The 16,551-nt window shown below is 42.4% G+C and overlaps 1 protein-coding gene across 1 annotated transcript; it reads left to right on the plus strand.

Annotated features, from left to right (window-relative positions):
* The first annotated feature begins 5,003 nt into the window (after positions 1–5,003).
* PPIF (peptidylprolyl isomerase F) lies at positions 5,004–13,263 on the plus strand. Its single transcript, XM_051800996.1, has 6 exons — positions 5,004–5,281; positions 7,276–7,306; positions 8,168–8,256; positions 10,250–10,346; positions 11,091–11,166; positions 11,568–13,263. Exons 1-6 carry the CDS (start codon positions 5,093–5,095, stop codon positions 11,701–11,703), a joined length of 618 nt encoding a protein of 205 aa, XP_051656956.1. The 5' UTR covers positions 5,004–5,092; the 3' UTR covers positions 11,704–13,263.
* Positions 13,264–16,551: the final 3,288 nt, after the last annotated feature.

Here is a 16,551-nt window from a genome sequence, read left to right on the forward strand (position 1 = left end):
AATTTTTTACATCTCAACCTAGAGTGTCTTATTACCACCATGTCAGTATGTCAGTCTTAAAAGGCTAAATGCATGATGCTCTTCCCTTTATTTCACCTGTTTGCATTCAGTGATTACAGGAAGTGTCTGGTTCACCTCTGGTTTTGCTTTGATCAGTTATATATTTGTTGTATGACAGAAATGGAGTCACACAGGGAGAGAAAAGATGAGGCACGGCAGGAGCTGGTAGTGGTGAGAGAACACATGTAGGTTTTCATGCAAGTGGGTGTTGCAACAGCCTCTTGGGATGGACAGGAGGGCAATGCAGTGCTGACTTCCACTCCCCGGGAGGGAGCTCCTGAGAGTCTCCTTTAATGAGTAGTTCCTGCGTAATTCCATTTTCAGGAAGATCATCCCAAGCTCCAGGCTCATCTTACTCATACAAGATGAAGTAGCATGACTAATCATTTCTAAAAGTATTTCTGATACTTGTTACCTTATTACTCGTTCCTCAGACCAGAAGTGGTAAATAAACTGAACTGATCCCTGTAAATTTCAAGTTCTGTTATAACTGACATTTCTGTGGTTTAGAAGGTGGAAGAGTTCCCATAACTTCTGCTGTATCTTAATACTGTTTCATAAGTATGCAGAGTATCTCCTTGCCCACCCACAGGCAAACCACCTATCCACATCCTGGAGCTTTGTGAGGCCACTGGGAGTAATAGCTGCATTTTAAATGTCCTACATGCTTCGCCAGGCTGTTGTGATCTATCTGCAAGTAGCTGTAGCTGTGTATGGATGAACTTCTGGGAAGCTGCAGGCAGCTGCAAGGTACCCTGGGTGCTGTGTAAAGGCACTGTGTAATCTGACATATTAGCAGTGAGTTTCCATGCATTCTGCAGGGAGATGGAGTAATGAATTCCAGGCAAGCAATGTCACTCAGAACTTCTGAAACGAAAATGCTAATCACAGCTGTAAAGAGCATGAGTGGATTGAGGTTTTTCTTGTATGACTATTTGCAGGTAATTAGTATGAAGTCATGAGGGGAAACTCCTCCTTTATGTACAATGTGTGCTGGTGAGAAGGTTCACGTAGGGAGCTGAGTTACTACAAGTTCCTAAGAGGAAACCTTGATTGGGAGAAATATTTATTAGCATTTTTTCTTTATATCTGTAAGTGTACCTATGTGGCTACTCTGTGCCCTTTGAGCTCTTGTACAGTTTAATTCCACACTGCAATCACTTAGTAAAATGGAAAGGTCTTTCACCATCTCCACCACTCTAGTCCCCATTCATAAATAAATGCATATCATAGATACAGATCATAGAGATACTTTCCATGTCTTAACTCATCTTCTAGCTTAGTCAAACCTTGAAGAAAATATTAGGCTGAGTCTTTTGAAGTGCAGCACAACCAGGCTCTGCAGGTGGGAAGGCCCACTGCAAATTCCTGCTCTCCTCACTTAAAATCAAGCTGAGTACCTGTCTGACCTCTCCCTCAGCTAACAGTCCAGATTAGCAGAGTCCTTGAGATAACCATGTCCCAGATGTGCAAGGGTTCTTATAATGAATGTTAAAATCAATACCATGGGAATTCCCTGTATCACAGTATCAAGTGATGTTCCTGTGAAATGCACTTAATAGTAGGTTGCTGCAGCCTATATTTGAGTTTTTATTTGCATGGTCCAATCATAGAGCCCCATGAAGAGCATATCAAAGTGCACCACAGACAAAGGTGAGTTCCATGGAATTCTACTCCTGCAGTTGGCAGGTTGCAAAATGTGGTCTTGCTGCAGCTGCCAACATAAATCCAACAGCAGCAATTGAAGATTGAATAATACAACACCTCCTGTGTCATAAACAAGTAGGCACACAGTCAGAGTCAGGAAGGCATATCACCTTTTTACCAGTGCAGTGTCTGTCTGCTGGGGTAACACCATTTCAAGACCCTTGAAATCAAAATTCTCAAATTCAGGTCATCTTTCAAGCATTTATTCTTTGTGTTTCTTTAGAAGAGCCACTTAACCACTGTTGTTGTTTCCTGTCCATCTTGGCACAATGGTGGTAATATTTACTCAGTTACTCAATAGGCTTGTTTACAAAGACTTGTAAATAATGTATCAGTATGAAGTTCTGTAATTGCATCATTTAAGGTTCTTTTTCCTGGGCAGAAATTTCTCTGCTGTAACACAAGAAGGGTCCATTCATAGGTATGTTTCTAAAAATATCTCTTTAGAAACTAATTTCAAAAGGGTCCTCCTTGTTTATCCATCTGTAACTTCTGTATCATTTTCTGAGATGGGGGGAGAGAGTATGATGAAATCTGTAGGGCAGGTACCCATCTCCCTGACAGCTCTGCTGAAGCACGTTATCTTGGCTTTTGTCTGTGCAACCACACTCCCTTGCCTATCTAATCTAGTGCGGGTTGTGCTCGTTTTCCAGCCAAATGTACTTATCTCCGAGCCACATGTTGCAGAATTCCAACAACGAACATATCTTCAAATGGCTATTTTCTAAGGTCCCCTAAAATAATCTCAGTTTCCTGAGCTAACTCTAAGCCTCACTTGGCAGGGATATAGTGGTCTTTGACAGTTTTGGAGACCTTTTTCTGTCCTCCTTGGAAAGTGACCTCTGTAACTCACAAGTTCCTAGTCAAACTGTCTGCACGAGTTTTAATTCATCTGACTCTGCAGGAGTAGGCCATAACAAGTGATTTAGTAGCTTTATTGCCAAAGCCTAAAGATAATAATTCAGTCCATATTCTCAAATAAAAAAATCACCACTGTGAAAGAGAGTTGTTTTGCCTTCTCACCAAGTCTGCAAGTGAGGAAAACTGCATTGTTTGTTCTACCAAAGACATCTGTGAACTCTTACAAAACAGTTCAAAGCTGTTCTGCCTGTGTTTCCCAAGTGTGAAACAAGATGGTATTTTCTTTTGCTCATCTTTTGTCTTGTTTACTAAATAATAAATCCTTCAGGGCCAGAACTGTCTGTTGTTACAGGTATGCACAGAACACCTAACCTTGATTTGGGCTTCTAGTGGCTACTGCAATTAAAACATTAAAAAAGAGGGTGAGGTTTTTTATGGTCACTAGAGAAAGTCCTAAAATGGACTTGAAGCTGAGAGGATATAACAAAGTAGAAAATTCATAGTGATTTGGCTACTATTGAAAAAAAAATCACATTTAGATTATTAGTAAAGGAATAGAAAATACCATCATGGCACTGTATGTACAAAGTAAGTAATTGTTCATCCTTATCTTGGATACTTGGTCCCAAAAAAATCCATAAAAGTGGAACAGCTTGGAGAAGGCCAATAAAGATGATCCCAAAGTCATGGAAGAGATTTCTTTTAAATAATAACTGAGTTGGTCGTGACTTTTCAGTCTTGAATTGACTGAGAGGAGAAGAGCTGTAGGTCTCTATGACACAGATAGACACCAATCAACTTGCCTCCTCCAACACAAGTAGGGTACAGTAGATGAAGGTAACAGGAGCAGTATTCAAAACAAACAAATTCTTGATGCTCTGGTCAGCAGGCCTGTGGAATAGCAGCTTCCAGTTCATTGCCAAGGAACTGCTGATGCTAAGAGTTAAGATAGGTCCAATGAGTGGATAAGTACACAGGAGAAAAAAAAGGTTACTACATACCAAAGTCACATCCAGCTTGGGAAGTTCTCTGGAATGAAAGCAGTAGGAGATTGAAAACATACTGGCCTATAATACACCCCTCCCCTGTTTTCACTCTTCCTTAGTCATTCCTGTGAGCATTCAGGACAAGATGGACCTTTTGACGTAACTTAACGTGGTTCTGTAGTTACAAAGCACGATACCTGTATGGTCATCCCTACAGCATCGGCAGTGCAGGGGTGTGATCTGTGGGTCTCTCTGGAGTGTGTGCCTGAAAAACGGTGTTCATCTAGGATTTCTCACTTGTTTGTAATTGCATGTTGTAGTTCTGCACTGGTCTTTGTGGTCAGGGCAGTGCCTTGACGGATAGCTTTCTGTCATTTCAGTGAATGTCACTGATGAAGGCACTTTTAGCTGCTTGACACAAAGAATTTAGGTGGGATTGAAAGTTTACTGTTCCTCATGTAGGGGCTGTCTTTGTATGATTCTGTCATATTGTATTGCATGGCTGCATTACTCCAACCTTCATTAGAATAACTTAATTTATAATACAGGAATGTGAAAATAACTATTAGAATAACCCTTGATTTTCTTTCTTTTTTTTTTTTTATAAAAAACATTCTGTGACATTACAAATTCGAAAAACTTTTGGAAGTACTAATATATGGAATCAGGATGGGAACTGGAGAAGATTTGGAAGTAATATCTGAACATGACTGAAATATGTACTAAGTACATATTTCATCTCAGTTACTAAGTTAGGAAAAGTTTAAATGATAGGTGTTGTTATTTTCATATAAAAACTATAACAATGTCACTATAAGCTATAGTGAAACTATAGTAAGATGGACTGCTGTTACTCTCTAATCCCTCGGGCTGGTTTCGCACCAAAGCCGAGGCTGGGCTATGGACGGATGCCGTGGCACCCCGGGGTCTGCGGTGCGGGGGTGACTCAGGAGCGCCCGCCGGTCCCGACGCGTGTCGGTGCCGCAGCTCCGGGATGCTGCGGGTGAGTAACGCGGCACGGGCAGCCCGTGACTCCCGGTTATCCCAAACCCGTGACGGCCGCACGACCTTCCCCGCCAAGGTGCTCCGCGGACGAGCCCAAAGGCGCTGTGTGTGTGAAATTACGGAACTTTAGATATAAACTTCGCCGTCTCTGTTGATCCCTGGGGGTGAGGGGCTGTGAGGAAATCTGCAAAACAACAACAACCACAACCACAACACCACCAAAACAAAACCAAGCAAACAAAAAAAAAAAACCCCAAACAAACAAAAAAGAACAAAAACAAACAGATAAACCGAGCGCCCTCGGCCGAGCCCGCTCCGCGGTCCCGCAGCGCCCCTGCCCCTCTCGCCCTGCGCGGCCGCCAGCGGGCGCTGCGGCGCCGCGGCGGAGCCCATAAAGGCCGCGGGGAAGGGCCGCGTGTCCGTGTGTCGGTGTCCGTCTGTCGGGGTGTCACTGTCTGCCGCCTGCCCGCGGGATGCTGGCGCTGAGCGCCGCCCGCCGCCTGCTTCGCCCGCCCGGGGACCTGCTGCCGCCGCCGGGGCTCGCCTGCATGTGGGCGGCCGGCGCCCGCGGCTGCAGCGGGGCCGGCGCCGGGCCGCCGAACCCGGTGGTGTACCTGGACGTGGGCGCCGACAACCAGCCGCTGGGACGCGTGGTGCTGGAGGTAGGGGCGCGGGGCTGCAGCTCGCCCGGGGCCCGGGGCACGCTGCCCGCCCAGCCGAGGGCGGCCGGGCCCGGGGCATGGCGGCCGCGGAGCCGCAAGGTCAGGGCGGGCAGGGCCGGGGCCGGGGCCGGGGCCGCGGAGGGGCGGGACGGGGGCCCGGGGATGGCGGGACTCGCCCGCTCGTGGGAGCTGCTGCCCGGCCGCCCTCGGGGCTCCGCTCCCGGGGAGAGAGGGAGGCGGGACAGCCCCTCCAGGCGGGAAGGGCAGAGCTCGGACCCGGGCTGGTGTGGTGGGGAGCCTCGGAGGAAGATGATTTTAAACCATTGAGTGTGAGCTGAAATACTGAAGAAGGATAAGCCTGCTGCTGTCCTGTACCGCTGGCTCGAGAGGAGAGAGCGGGGTCCCAGCGGGCACTGGGGGTCCCCGCCTTTGGCTGCTCCTGGGGCAGCCGGCTCCTGGAGCCCTTCCATCGCGCCTCCAGCCTCGTCCAGTTTTTCCATGGTGCCCGTTGTTTGATTTTTTCGGTTGTCAGTGTCCTGAGGCGCTGCCCCCTCGGGCTTCCCGCTCCACGTGGAGCGAAGGGTTGGCGCGGCGCTGTTGGGATGAGCAGCAGGCTCGACAGCCAGGTAGCAGCTGGTTCCACCCGTAAAAATCCGGTCTCTGAAGTACTCTGTAAAGAAGTACTTTGTACTCTGCACGTGTGAAGAAGGCCTGAACGGCAACACCGCAGTACACTCTGCTCTTAAGAGCATTATCATAAGCGCCGTGTGGTGCGCCCTGTGTCCTCGGGGCCGGTACCTGCCTCAGGTAAATGCATGGAGGATGGGAAGGAGTGAGGGCTGCGCTCCAGAACCACGCACTGTAGAGGGAATGAAGCTCTTCCCAGTGCTCCCCTGCTGAGGGAATTCAGTGTGGCCTTTTGCCTCTAGCGCCGTCTCTGGGTCTGTATTCATAGAGATTTTTTTTTAAAAAAAATTAGTCAGAAGAGTTCTCTCTAAAAGGGGTTCATTTGAGACTAGAGCCCAGTTTATTTTTATTCATTCAAAGTTGCAGCATATAAATTAATTGGATTCTCCCAGCTCGTGTGCTCTCAGGAGGTATCATTTCAGGGAGTCACAGGTAAAAATGTTGTTGTGCAAGTACCTTATTCATCAGTGAGATATAGTAAATATTTGGACGGTATTATAAAAAATAACGTGTTTCTGTATTTCTTGCAGCAGCATTTAATTTCCATGTTAAATATTTTTACTGTGCCCAGTTGACAGAAAATCTGAATGCATTGCAGCATTGCCTTGAATCTTTGGCTAAGTTGTGGTTAGATTCAGTTGCAAATTATAGCAATCTGAGGAGGGTTTCCTAGGGAAGGAACATTAAATTCTTGCCACAGCCATACTGTTTCTATGCACTATGTCACAGTAGTGTCTACTGCTGGCTACTGTCAGGATGTGCAGCTGGGTAAAACTTTGACCTGACTGGTATGGCCACTTTTATATCCCTTTTTAGGATTAGTAAAAAGATCATTATTAATCCAAATCAGAAGTTTTTGTAGGTCACAATGTCTGTGTAAGTTCATGAGTAGATTTTCATATACAGTTTCTGCTCTCCCTCTTTTGCAAATTTCAACAGCTGACTGTGCTGGGCAGACTTTGGTATCTCCAGTTGTATCCAAACTGGCTTTGATCTTTGGAGTCCATCATAAAGAGTCATCTTAGTTTTTGCTAAAATGCCATGTTGACCAATAGAAATCATTAGGCACTGCTCAAAGTGTTCTTCATTAACTGGCTAAAAGTTGCATTGAGGGGATATATTTAGCATTACTAGCCAAATGCTTGGGAAGTTTTAAGGTATTCATGTATTTTTGGTGGCTTGTGATTTCAGATAGCTCATCACTTTGGGAAGAGGGTTCAGTTGTACCACTCTCCCATGTAGAAGTTTTTCTATGTGCATATGAAAAAACTCACCTGTAAATTTGTTGGTTTATTTTTCTTTAACAGCTGAAAGCCGATGTGGTTCCAAAGACAGCAGGTAAGGCAGCATCTCCAAAATTTCATACTTAAATAGTTAAGTTTTGGATTGTGATTTGCAGGAACAAGAATATTCTTTTACCCTTTAGAACTATTTCCATCTTCATTTTTTTAATCAAGAAATATGACAGGAAGTGCTAGTGGGGAGTTGGAATTCATTATTCTTTCAAATAGTTTCATTTTGTAATTTGCACCGAGGTAGTACAGTTCATATATTGGGTTATCAGTGGTGAATATATATGTTAAAAAACACACTAGTTTGCTTTAAAATCAAACCCCAGAGCAAGTGGGGAAGGGTAAATCAAAGGGGGAGTGGTCTCTTTTAGAGTTTCCAGAGAGCATATGGGGTTTTGTTTTCCTGGTCACTAGCTGATTAGTACATTTATGTTACAAAGTTTTCGTGGTTTATCACGTTTCCTTCCTCAGCTGCTGATTTAGTCGTTCTGAAAAAAACTTGGTATATTTCTTTCAGTTTGTAGTAGATGAATGTCCTTAAAAAAAGCCATAATCCTTACAATTACTATAGAGAACAGAGGCATAAAAGTCAGAAAACGAAACCTTTGACCCCAGGCAAAGGTGGGGGAGGTCAGGGTATTGGAGTTAAGATATAACAGTAAAATAAAAGGGAGATGGGATGGAAAAGGATTGTGTTTGTACCCTGTTCTGAAGCTAAATAAGCTTTGTTTTCTTAGCTTTATAACAGAGATTTTTTTTAAAGTATCATAATAACTAATAAATCAATAATACTTTAAAGATACAGGAAAAATTTTGAAACATAGAACCTTGAGACATAGTCTAGGTGTGTTTGATTGTATTGCCATATATGATGCAGAATATAATACTTTATGCTTTGTTTTCACAGAAAACTTTAGAGCACTTTGCACTGGTGAAAAAGGTTTTGGGTATAAAGGATCCACTTTTCACAGAGTGATTCCTTCATTTATGTGCCAGGTAATTTTTTTTTTCCTTTTGCTATTAAATTTGTTTATGTTATTTGTATATTTTAGAAACAGACTAGTACTAACATTTGAAATGACTCTACTCTAGCTTTCGCTTACTACACAATAAAGAAGTGACAGTGTGACTTCCATTTCTGATCTTTTTGCAGTGGCTGTTTTTTTGTACAAATAAATGTAAATTATGTGTAGACTGTCAAAAAAAAAGCCTGGCTGAAGGCTTTCTGCTGTTGTATAGCAGTGTACTATAGTGTGGGGCATGGGTGGCAAAACAGCACTTGCTTGTGAGAAGCAGTTATGGGTAGAATGACAATCAACTAAGGGAGCTAAGAAAACAATGTTGTTATTCCAAGTAGAATAATCTTTTCACAATAGAGAATGTGTTTTAAATATTTTTTTTTCAAATGTCTCTCTAATATGGAGGGGAAGTCAGTTGGGGTCGATTTTTTTGGGATGACCCATTTGAGATGGAATTTGTTTCGGTTTGAAGGATGAATCTTTTGAAATTCTGGATGAGATTCCATGTGCATTGACAATTTTTTCTTGAACAGCAGCAACAAAAATAACAACAAACCTTTCTTAAAGCCTTTTTATCTGCTGTGCTTGGCAGATGAGCGGGATGCAGCTGCTGCAGTGCACTGGAATGTGTGATTCCTGGTGGTCCTCTCTTCCCTTAGAAAAAGCAACATTTCAACAACATTACATTGTTGAATAGCTTTGTAAAATATCCAACATGAAGGTCATAGTAATGCTTTATCTATTAACTGATGACTCTGATGGTCTCCCAGAAAGAGGCCCTGATTGTGTGACCTATTTCTCAGAAGAGAAAGGGGACAGATGTGCTGTAAAGGACCTATTTTCCAGCCTTTTAAATGCAAATTAAGTTTTTGTGATACTGGCAAAGGGACAGAGTTTAGAAGTCTTTCTGGGATCAGAAATACATAAATATGAAAAAAAAATAGAAATCCTACTTTGACTTCTGCCACTAATTTGTGAAGTTCTGTGTAAGTGTTCTCTTTGCTTTGTCCCCACAAATGGACCTGGAATGAGGATACTAGATGGTTGATTCCTTGGTGTGGTGAGATGATGAATTGATGTTTAGGAATTACTCGGAGGTCATTGCTGAAGTGGAAATGCTGTCATAGGTTTCAACAATTTTCAAGTGAGAGAAGACAGTAGAGACCTTGTTGAGATGGAGTGTTAATATGATTCAGGCAATCGGTATGGCCTAATTGAAGGCCATCATATCCGGGACCTGGCACTTTGGGTGTCTCCACGTGGCATGCAGAACATAGTTCTGGGCCTGTGTAGGAGTAGCTGTAACACCACCTGTAATGGATTACTCAGGGTGAGGATGGGATGATGAATGTCACGTGCAATACCTGCTGGGTATGAGTTCTCTGACGACATGGGTGGTGTCACTCCTGGGAGAGGAGATGACAGATTGCTGGAACCAGTTTAGGAGCTATCTCTGCGAGTCAGTGTTGCTGGGGTTTTTGTGTCTAACCTAAGACAGGTATCTGTCATCTGTTCTGGCAAGCAGCTTGTAGCTGGGAGAAGTTTAAAATAGTCTAGGTGTAACACTTAAACAACAAGACCTAGAAATAGCAAATAGTAATAATGGAGATCCTGAACAATATTCATACATGTTGGAAAAAAGGAAGGGGAACAAAAGAGTTTTGAGGTCTTGCAATGGTGATGAACTTGGGAGATTTGGTTTTGAGGCCTTTGAGATGTGTCTTAAAATTACTGCTGTTTGTTGCATCACATTTGGGAGAAAGGCTTTTCCCCCCTACTTTTTGCCTGATTCTATCTTCAACTAGTTAAATGGTTTTAAATTGAGTGGCCATACTCATTCTTAACTGGAAGAAAATTTGCTGATGTTGTCACTTCTAAATTAAAACAAGTGTGTATATTTTCAGTAGCATCATTTTCAATGTAAAATAATCCATATGTGCTTGTAGAGTTCATAACCATTTCTGTTTCAGGGTGGTGACTTCACAAATCATAATGGAACCGGTGGGAAATCCATTTATGGCAGCAGATTTCCAGATGAAAATTTCATACTGAAGCACGTAGGACCTGGTAAATAAACATGTTCTTTCTGCCTTCTGATGAATATAACCTATAATGAAGCATTGTCTATGAAGACGTGTTTTAAAAAATAAGGTTTTTTAGGTTTGTGAGGCACTTGGTAATTGAAGAAGCATCAAGGAGGTTTAACAATGTGTTGTCCCTGCCATGTTCTTATTTGTGTAGACTGTTGTACAAATAGATGTCAGCCCATACTGGGCTTACAAATTTTGCAAAGGTGAAATTACTGCTTTTATTTTCTTCTTTCATAAGTCATAGACTTTGATTTTTACTTAGATGCAGGAGTAAAACAAAGACATCTGGGATTTCTTATTTACTAGGTAACACGGGCACATCCTTTTAGAGCTCAAATTAAAGCCAGAAAAGTAAAGGAAAGACCATACAGAGAAACATCTGATCTAATTCTGTAGTCTCTCTTTTTGGCATTGTTACTTCCTCATCCCAGGAGACTACTGCTGCTGTCAAAGCACAGTAGAGCTTATCTGGTGTTAGTCATGTTCAGGACACGTACAACCAATTACATTGCTAACACTCTTGCTGTGGAATAAAGGGAGGCTGGGCAGGAGGGAATAGAATAGTGAAAGGCAAGAAGTTGGCATTAGAAATCGTTTGGAGGCAATGTGAGATCATCACATCTTCTGTCTGTCCAACTTTAGTCTAAAGGTGCAGAGGAAGTTTGTCTTCTCTGGTGCAAACTTGTTACACCAATCTAATAATCTACTTCTGTTGTTTTAGGTGTTCTTTCAATGGCCAATGCAGGACCCAATACAAATGGATCCCAGTTCTTCATTTGCACTGCAAAAACTGACTGGTAGGTTCTCAGCCCTGCAGATTAACCTCCTGAAGTGATGCCTGAATCTGGAGAGTTTGGGGTTTTCTTAGGGGTTTTTTTTGTTTGTTTGTGGATTGATGGGATTTTCTTGTTTGGTTTGTTTTTATTTCCAAATTACTTGACTCCAATGGAAATAAATTATTTTGTGCTGCTTGAGGGAGGAAGGGCTATGAGAGTCACAAGGCCACTATTCCTCAAACTGCTTCTAAAGTCCAGAGCTAAAAGTATTTCCTGTCGCTTGTAGAGCAGTTGTGCCTTTGCCATAGAGTTGATCAGCAGGTGAGAGCTGTGAAGAACTGTTAACACCCCTTCACAAAGCTTGGTTTAGTCAGTCTTTGTGCTGTTTTAAGTAAAACTGCCCTTGTGTATTTGTTTTGCAGGCTAGATGGAAAACACGTTGTTTTTGGGCACGTAAAGGAAGGAATGGATGTCGTGAAAAAAATTGAGAGTTTTGGTTCCAAGAGTGGAAAGCCCTCCAAAAAGATTGTCATTACTGACTGTGGCCAGCTGTCCTGACGTTTTGCCCCTACCCTTCACGACGTCGATGCTGTGAAAAATGAATCATAAAAACACCCAAACATTTCTGATCTCATAAGTAGCACCTGTGGAACCATGTTTTCTATTTAACTTGGTCCAACTTTTATACTTGTTTTGAATAATAATGATTAAAAACATAAAACAATAAGTGAAGCATGTTTTAATTGCACTACTGTGGTAGTCACACTGATTTGGTAGAGTTCCACTGTGTTTTGCAAGAAGTGGTACAATCACCCAAAGTGTCTTTGATTGTACTGTTGATACTCTTCTTAGTATTTGGATGTTTCAGGTCTTAGAATTGGTGGTGGAGCTGACAGCTAAGTGTTCTGTAGTTGGGAGTTAGATATAAATTGAGAAATGCCATGTTGCCTTTGGTGCTAATAAATGCTTATTCTGTTGTTCATCTTATCATTTTGAAACAATACTACTAACATGCTCTCAAGGCTGTCTGCAGCAAGACTGTCAGATAATTTCTTTCTGTGTCTCAGTTTAAGTCTATCCAGTAGATTTAATGAGCGATTGTGGGGTTTTTTAATTAGTTCTGGTTTAATGTTTTTCTTTCCTAATAGTCTCAGACCATTTTTTCAAACTGAACTCTACCTTACTGCTTCAGTGGAGCAGTTTGACTTTTGGGTTAAGTAAATTGCTTGAGGTTGAGTTAGGCTGCTCCTGGAGCTCTACCTGCCAGTGAGACCTCAGTTGAGCCAAAGGATCTCAGGACATTTTTATTATGCAACAGTGAACTTGAAGTGCGGTTCTGTTTTGGGATCTGGTTCTGTGAAGAATACAGCTCAGTTCTCAATGTATGGCCTATTTTTGCACTTGTGAGCTTGCTTGAATGAGAAATAGGTTTGATTGCTCTTTTGTTGTGTCGATCCTATGAAGTCAGCCCACCTTGGGTGTTACTTGGATTATAATTTATTCTCATGTATCATCAGCAGAAGTCAAAATTGGTCACCAGAGAATCACAAGGCTTAATCAGTGCAGCAAAATCATTATTGTTGGGGTTGATGCATGAGAAGGAAAGAATTCAGTTGACTAGCTAAACACATTTCGTTTGTATAAACTAGTATGTATGTTTTATGTGATGTGCTGGAGCAGCAACAAATGTTGGAACCTCACAACATCACCTTTAGAATCACTGAGGCTCTAAGATATTAATGATTGTGAGAAAAATCACATGATTGTTTTGTGCAATAATCTCATTACTGAAGAGAAAAATAAAATGTGATGGCTTTCTTCAAATGTGAATTTATTTTCATTGCAGTATGATAATATGTGGGTTTAAAACTATTTTGTACTGGACTTTTTTTCCACTGAGGGCTGCATTCATGTGTGTGCAAGGTATCAGAATGTAATTTTGCAAAAAATGGAATTGAAAAGCTTTTTCACTCTACCTGCTTCATCTTTCTTTGTAGTATTTTTTAAATATTAATTTGTGCTGGTTTGGCTTATTTCACTTGGATACAATAATGTTTTGTTTGTTCTTTTAATTTGCATATGAAAATTAATTAAATACAGTTCTGCCACAAAAAGAAAAGTCTGGTCCTTTCTTGAAAGCAGGAGTATGAGGAGCTGAAACCTGTTGTGTTTACCTGGGCTATTCTGTTCTGTCCACTTGATGATGAGTCTGATCTTGTGGTATTCAGCAGCTGTGCTGTGGTTCTGATACAGCCAGCAAGAAACAGGGTAATGATGCATTGCTTTGCCTCCCACTACTGAATCTAAAATATCTATCTGGTGTATGGATACTGTCCAGGTCATGAAACTGTTCTCTTGTCCGGTGTATTAGTTTGCAGAGATAATGGGGAAAATGAAAATTTACTTGTTCTTTTTCTTTTTTTAATTTCCGATTTCTTTTTTGAAAAGTTGGTAGTTCCAGCTTTTTCCTGGACAATTGAATTAGATTCTCAAGGAGTTCCTTCCTTGTTCTGTGATCAGAGATGACATTAAAACTCTGGCATCTTTCTGTGTATTAGCAGTATTTGTAGATTGGAAAGCCCAGTGGAAGATGCTTTGCCACAAACGTGCCCATTTTCTTGGAACTGTGTATTAAGCCTTAAATAAGTAATAGTGTTATACACATTATATTGGTGGCTGTGGGGTTTGGGGATTTTGTTTGTTGGTGCTTTTTTGGTTGGTTGGTGGTTCTATTTGTAGATGGGGTTTTTGTTGTATTGTTTGCATTTTTTTAAAATATTCCTGTGGCTTTTAGAGGTTCATTTATGCCCTGACTTCCGAAATGTAAAAGCCAAAATTTTCCATCAAGGCTTGCAATCTTGACTAGGGGTATTAAGACATACAAATCACTGTGATTATTAACATTGGTTGCAGTGTCTCAGTGGGACTAGATTTGGTTTCAGAATACCAGGCCTCTGCATACTTCCTCTGCCAGAAGAAGGTCTTGGCTACCCGAGTACTTAGAGCGGTGTAATTAGAGGCTTAATATTTTGACAAATTAAAGAGATAAATCTCTTAAAGTTTTCTTTTTTAAAGTGTTTTAGAATATGCTGAGTTGGAAGGGACCCATCAGGATCATTGAGTCCAACTTCTGGCCCTGTGCAGGTCACCTAGGGATCACACCTCAAGAATCTTCCTCAAAGTGGATTATTCTGTAGTTCTCCCTGATTCTTCTTTCTTTTTTCACCCCTCTCACTTTTGTTTAAAAAGAAAAGGCACAGAGCTCTATTGCAGTATAAATCATGCACCCTGCAGCATTGCAAGAGTCTTCCTATACTGAAATGCACAGCTACAGCTTGTAGTAAGTACACCTGAGGTACTTTTAGGAGCTGGTTATGGCACCACAAGACACCACAGCAAGGCTTGTAGGACCTCAGCATGCTGGATGCATGGCCCTATCCCTCTGTGCTCCTGTGGCTGTCAGTCTTGGGTGTGCAACCCAGTGTCAGGATTTCAGTGGGTAAGTAAGTACACAGCAATCAGGTTTTGCTGATCTCGTTCTGCAAGGATCCTAAGTACCCACCCCTCTCCTGTTAGCCCTCTTGTATCACAAACAGCTTCTGGGAGAAGAGGTTTGTCCTTTTGCAGCCTCGCTTGATGGTTTTGTTAGCTTCAAGTTGATGGGAAGAGTTACGCAGTGCTGCTGCTCCCTGGCTTCCTTACTCTGGGATTTTGTACCTCTTCATAGCAATATTACTGCAAAAAAATACTACAATAAACGCGCACCTTTGCTACAGAAAAGGGCTTTGGTTCAGCTGGGAGGTAAGAAACTGCCCCAAATTATTTTTTTTAAATACAATTAGATGTTAAATCCCAATAGGCATTGGGATTGATTTCCTGCTGGTAAAAAACATTGATCTTAAAAAAAAAACCAAACAAAAAAAACCCCACCAAAACAAAACAAAACAAAAAAAAACCAAACAAACAAAAAAAACAAAAAAACTAAACAAAACAAAACACCACCAAAACGGAACAGAGTGATCCAGAGCAACAAATGTTGTTCATGTGTATGTTAAAGATGTGAAAAGTGTCGCTGCTCCCCGCCCGGGGGTTGTTGCTCAGCGCAGCTCCGGCCCGGCCCCGCTGTCCCGCTCCCCGCCAGGGGGCGCCCCCCGATCGCGGCTGGGGGCCCGCCCCGAGCGGCGCCTCGGGATCGCGGTGGGATCGCGATGGGATCCCCATGGGATCGCGATGGGATCGCGGGAACCCGGGACGGCAGAGCCCCAAATCCCGCTGGGATCGCGGGAGCCCGGGACGGCAGAGCCCCAAATCCCGCTGGGATCGCGGGAGCCCGGGACGGCAGGGCCACAAATGCCGCTGGGATCGCGCGTGGCAGCGCTGGTACCAAACTGCCCCGCAGCCTCCTCTCGCTGCTCTGGGATGCGCTGAGCTGCCTTTCCCTACTCCTGAAGCCCCCAAAGCTGCCTTAGAGGGTCTTTCTCCTCACCATCCCTGAGGGGCTGCTTCAGCTCCTGCGGGATGTGGGATGAGAAGACGAATTAGTAAAATAACTCCTTTCCCAACCACGACTGCTCATTGCCATGAGAAGTGGCTTACTGTGATGTTAAAATGGAGTATATAATCCAAAACAGGTTTTTTGGGAGCTAGTGTTTGGAAATCCTGCAAAACTCTAATAGGTAACAGAAGAGAAAGAAAGATACTTGCTGTGGAGCTGTGGCTTTGAGATAAGCTGAGGGATGCTACTGCTGTTTTTCACCTGCATGTTTAGAATAAGAGCTTGTACACTGTCAGAGAGGTTGACACATCCAAGCTGCCTCCGGATTGAGGCAGGGGCATGCCAGGAAAAGAGCCTGACAAGTGAGCTCCGCGTGGCTACCACTGATGTGCTTCCAGATGCAACACAAGTAAGAAAGGGCACCCTTAGGTAAAGTGCAAATAAATATACACAAAAAAATGAGTTTATATTTCAAAGTTGTTTCAACAAACTCACAAATGTTTTTGTTTAGTCTCATGTTTTAATTATTTGTTCCAGACTTTCTGCTTACATAAATTGCTTTCTTTGGTGCTACACTGAGGCTATGTCTCTTTGTTTATAAAGTTTAAATGCTTTGAAGTCAAGACATTTGAGGTACAAAGTGTTGTTCTCTTTTGTAATGCTGTATACTCTGTTGGTAGCAATATATCAACAATCAGAACCTCAAAGAAGTGAATTACTGAGAGTACAAATTATTTTACGTGACATTTCAAGGACAGTCTGGATGTCCTGCTGCTAGCTGAGAGTTTGTAGTTGGATAGACATGCTCTACCCAATTTAGAAGTAACCAGGTTAAAAAGACATTAACCTTCAAGTGAAAAACTTTTAAATCTTGAACTGCAGATTTTCTAATTGAGTCTGACTTAGTTTGA

This window comes from Manacus candei, unplaced genomic scaffold (assembly GCF_025592945.1).
Source record: "Manacus candei isolate 608988 ecotype Guabito, Panama unplaced genomic scaffold, ASM2559294v1 h1tg000050l, whole genome shotgun sequence".
NCBI lineage: Eukaryota > Metazoa > Chordata > Aves > Passeriformes > Pipridae > Manacus > Manacus candei.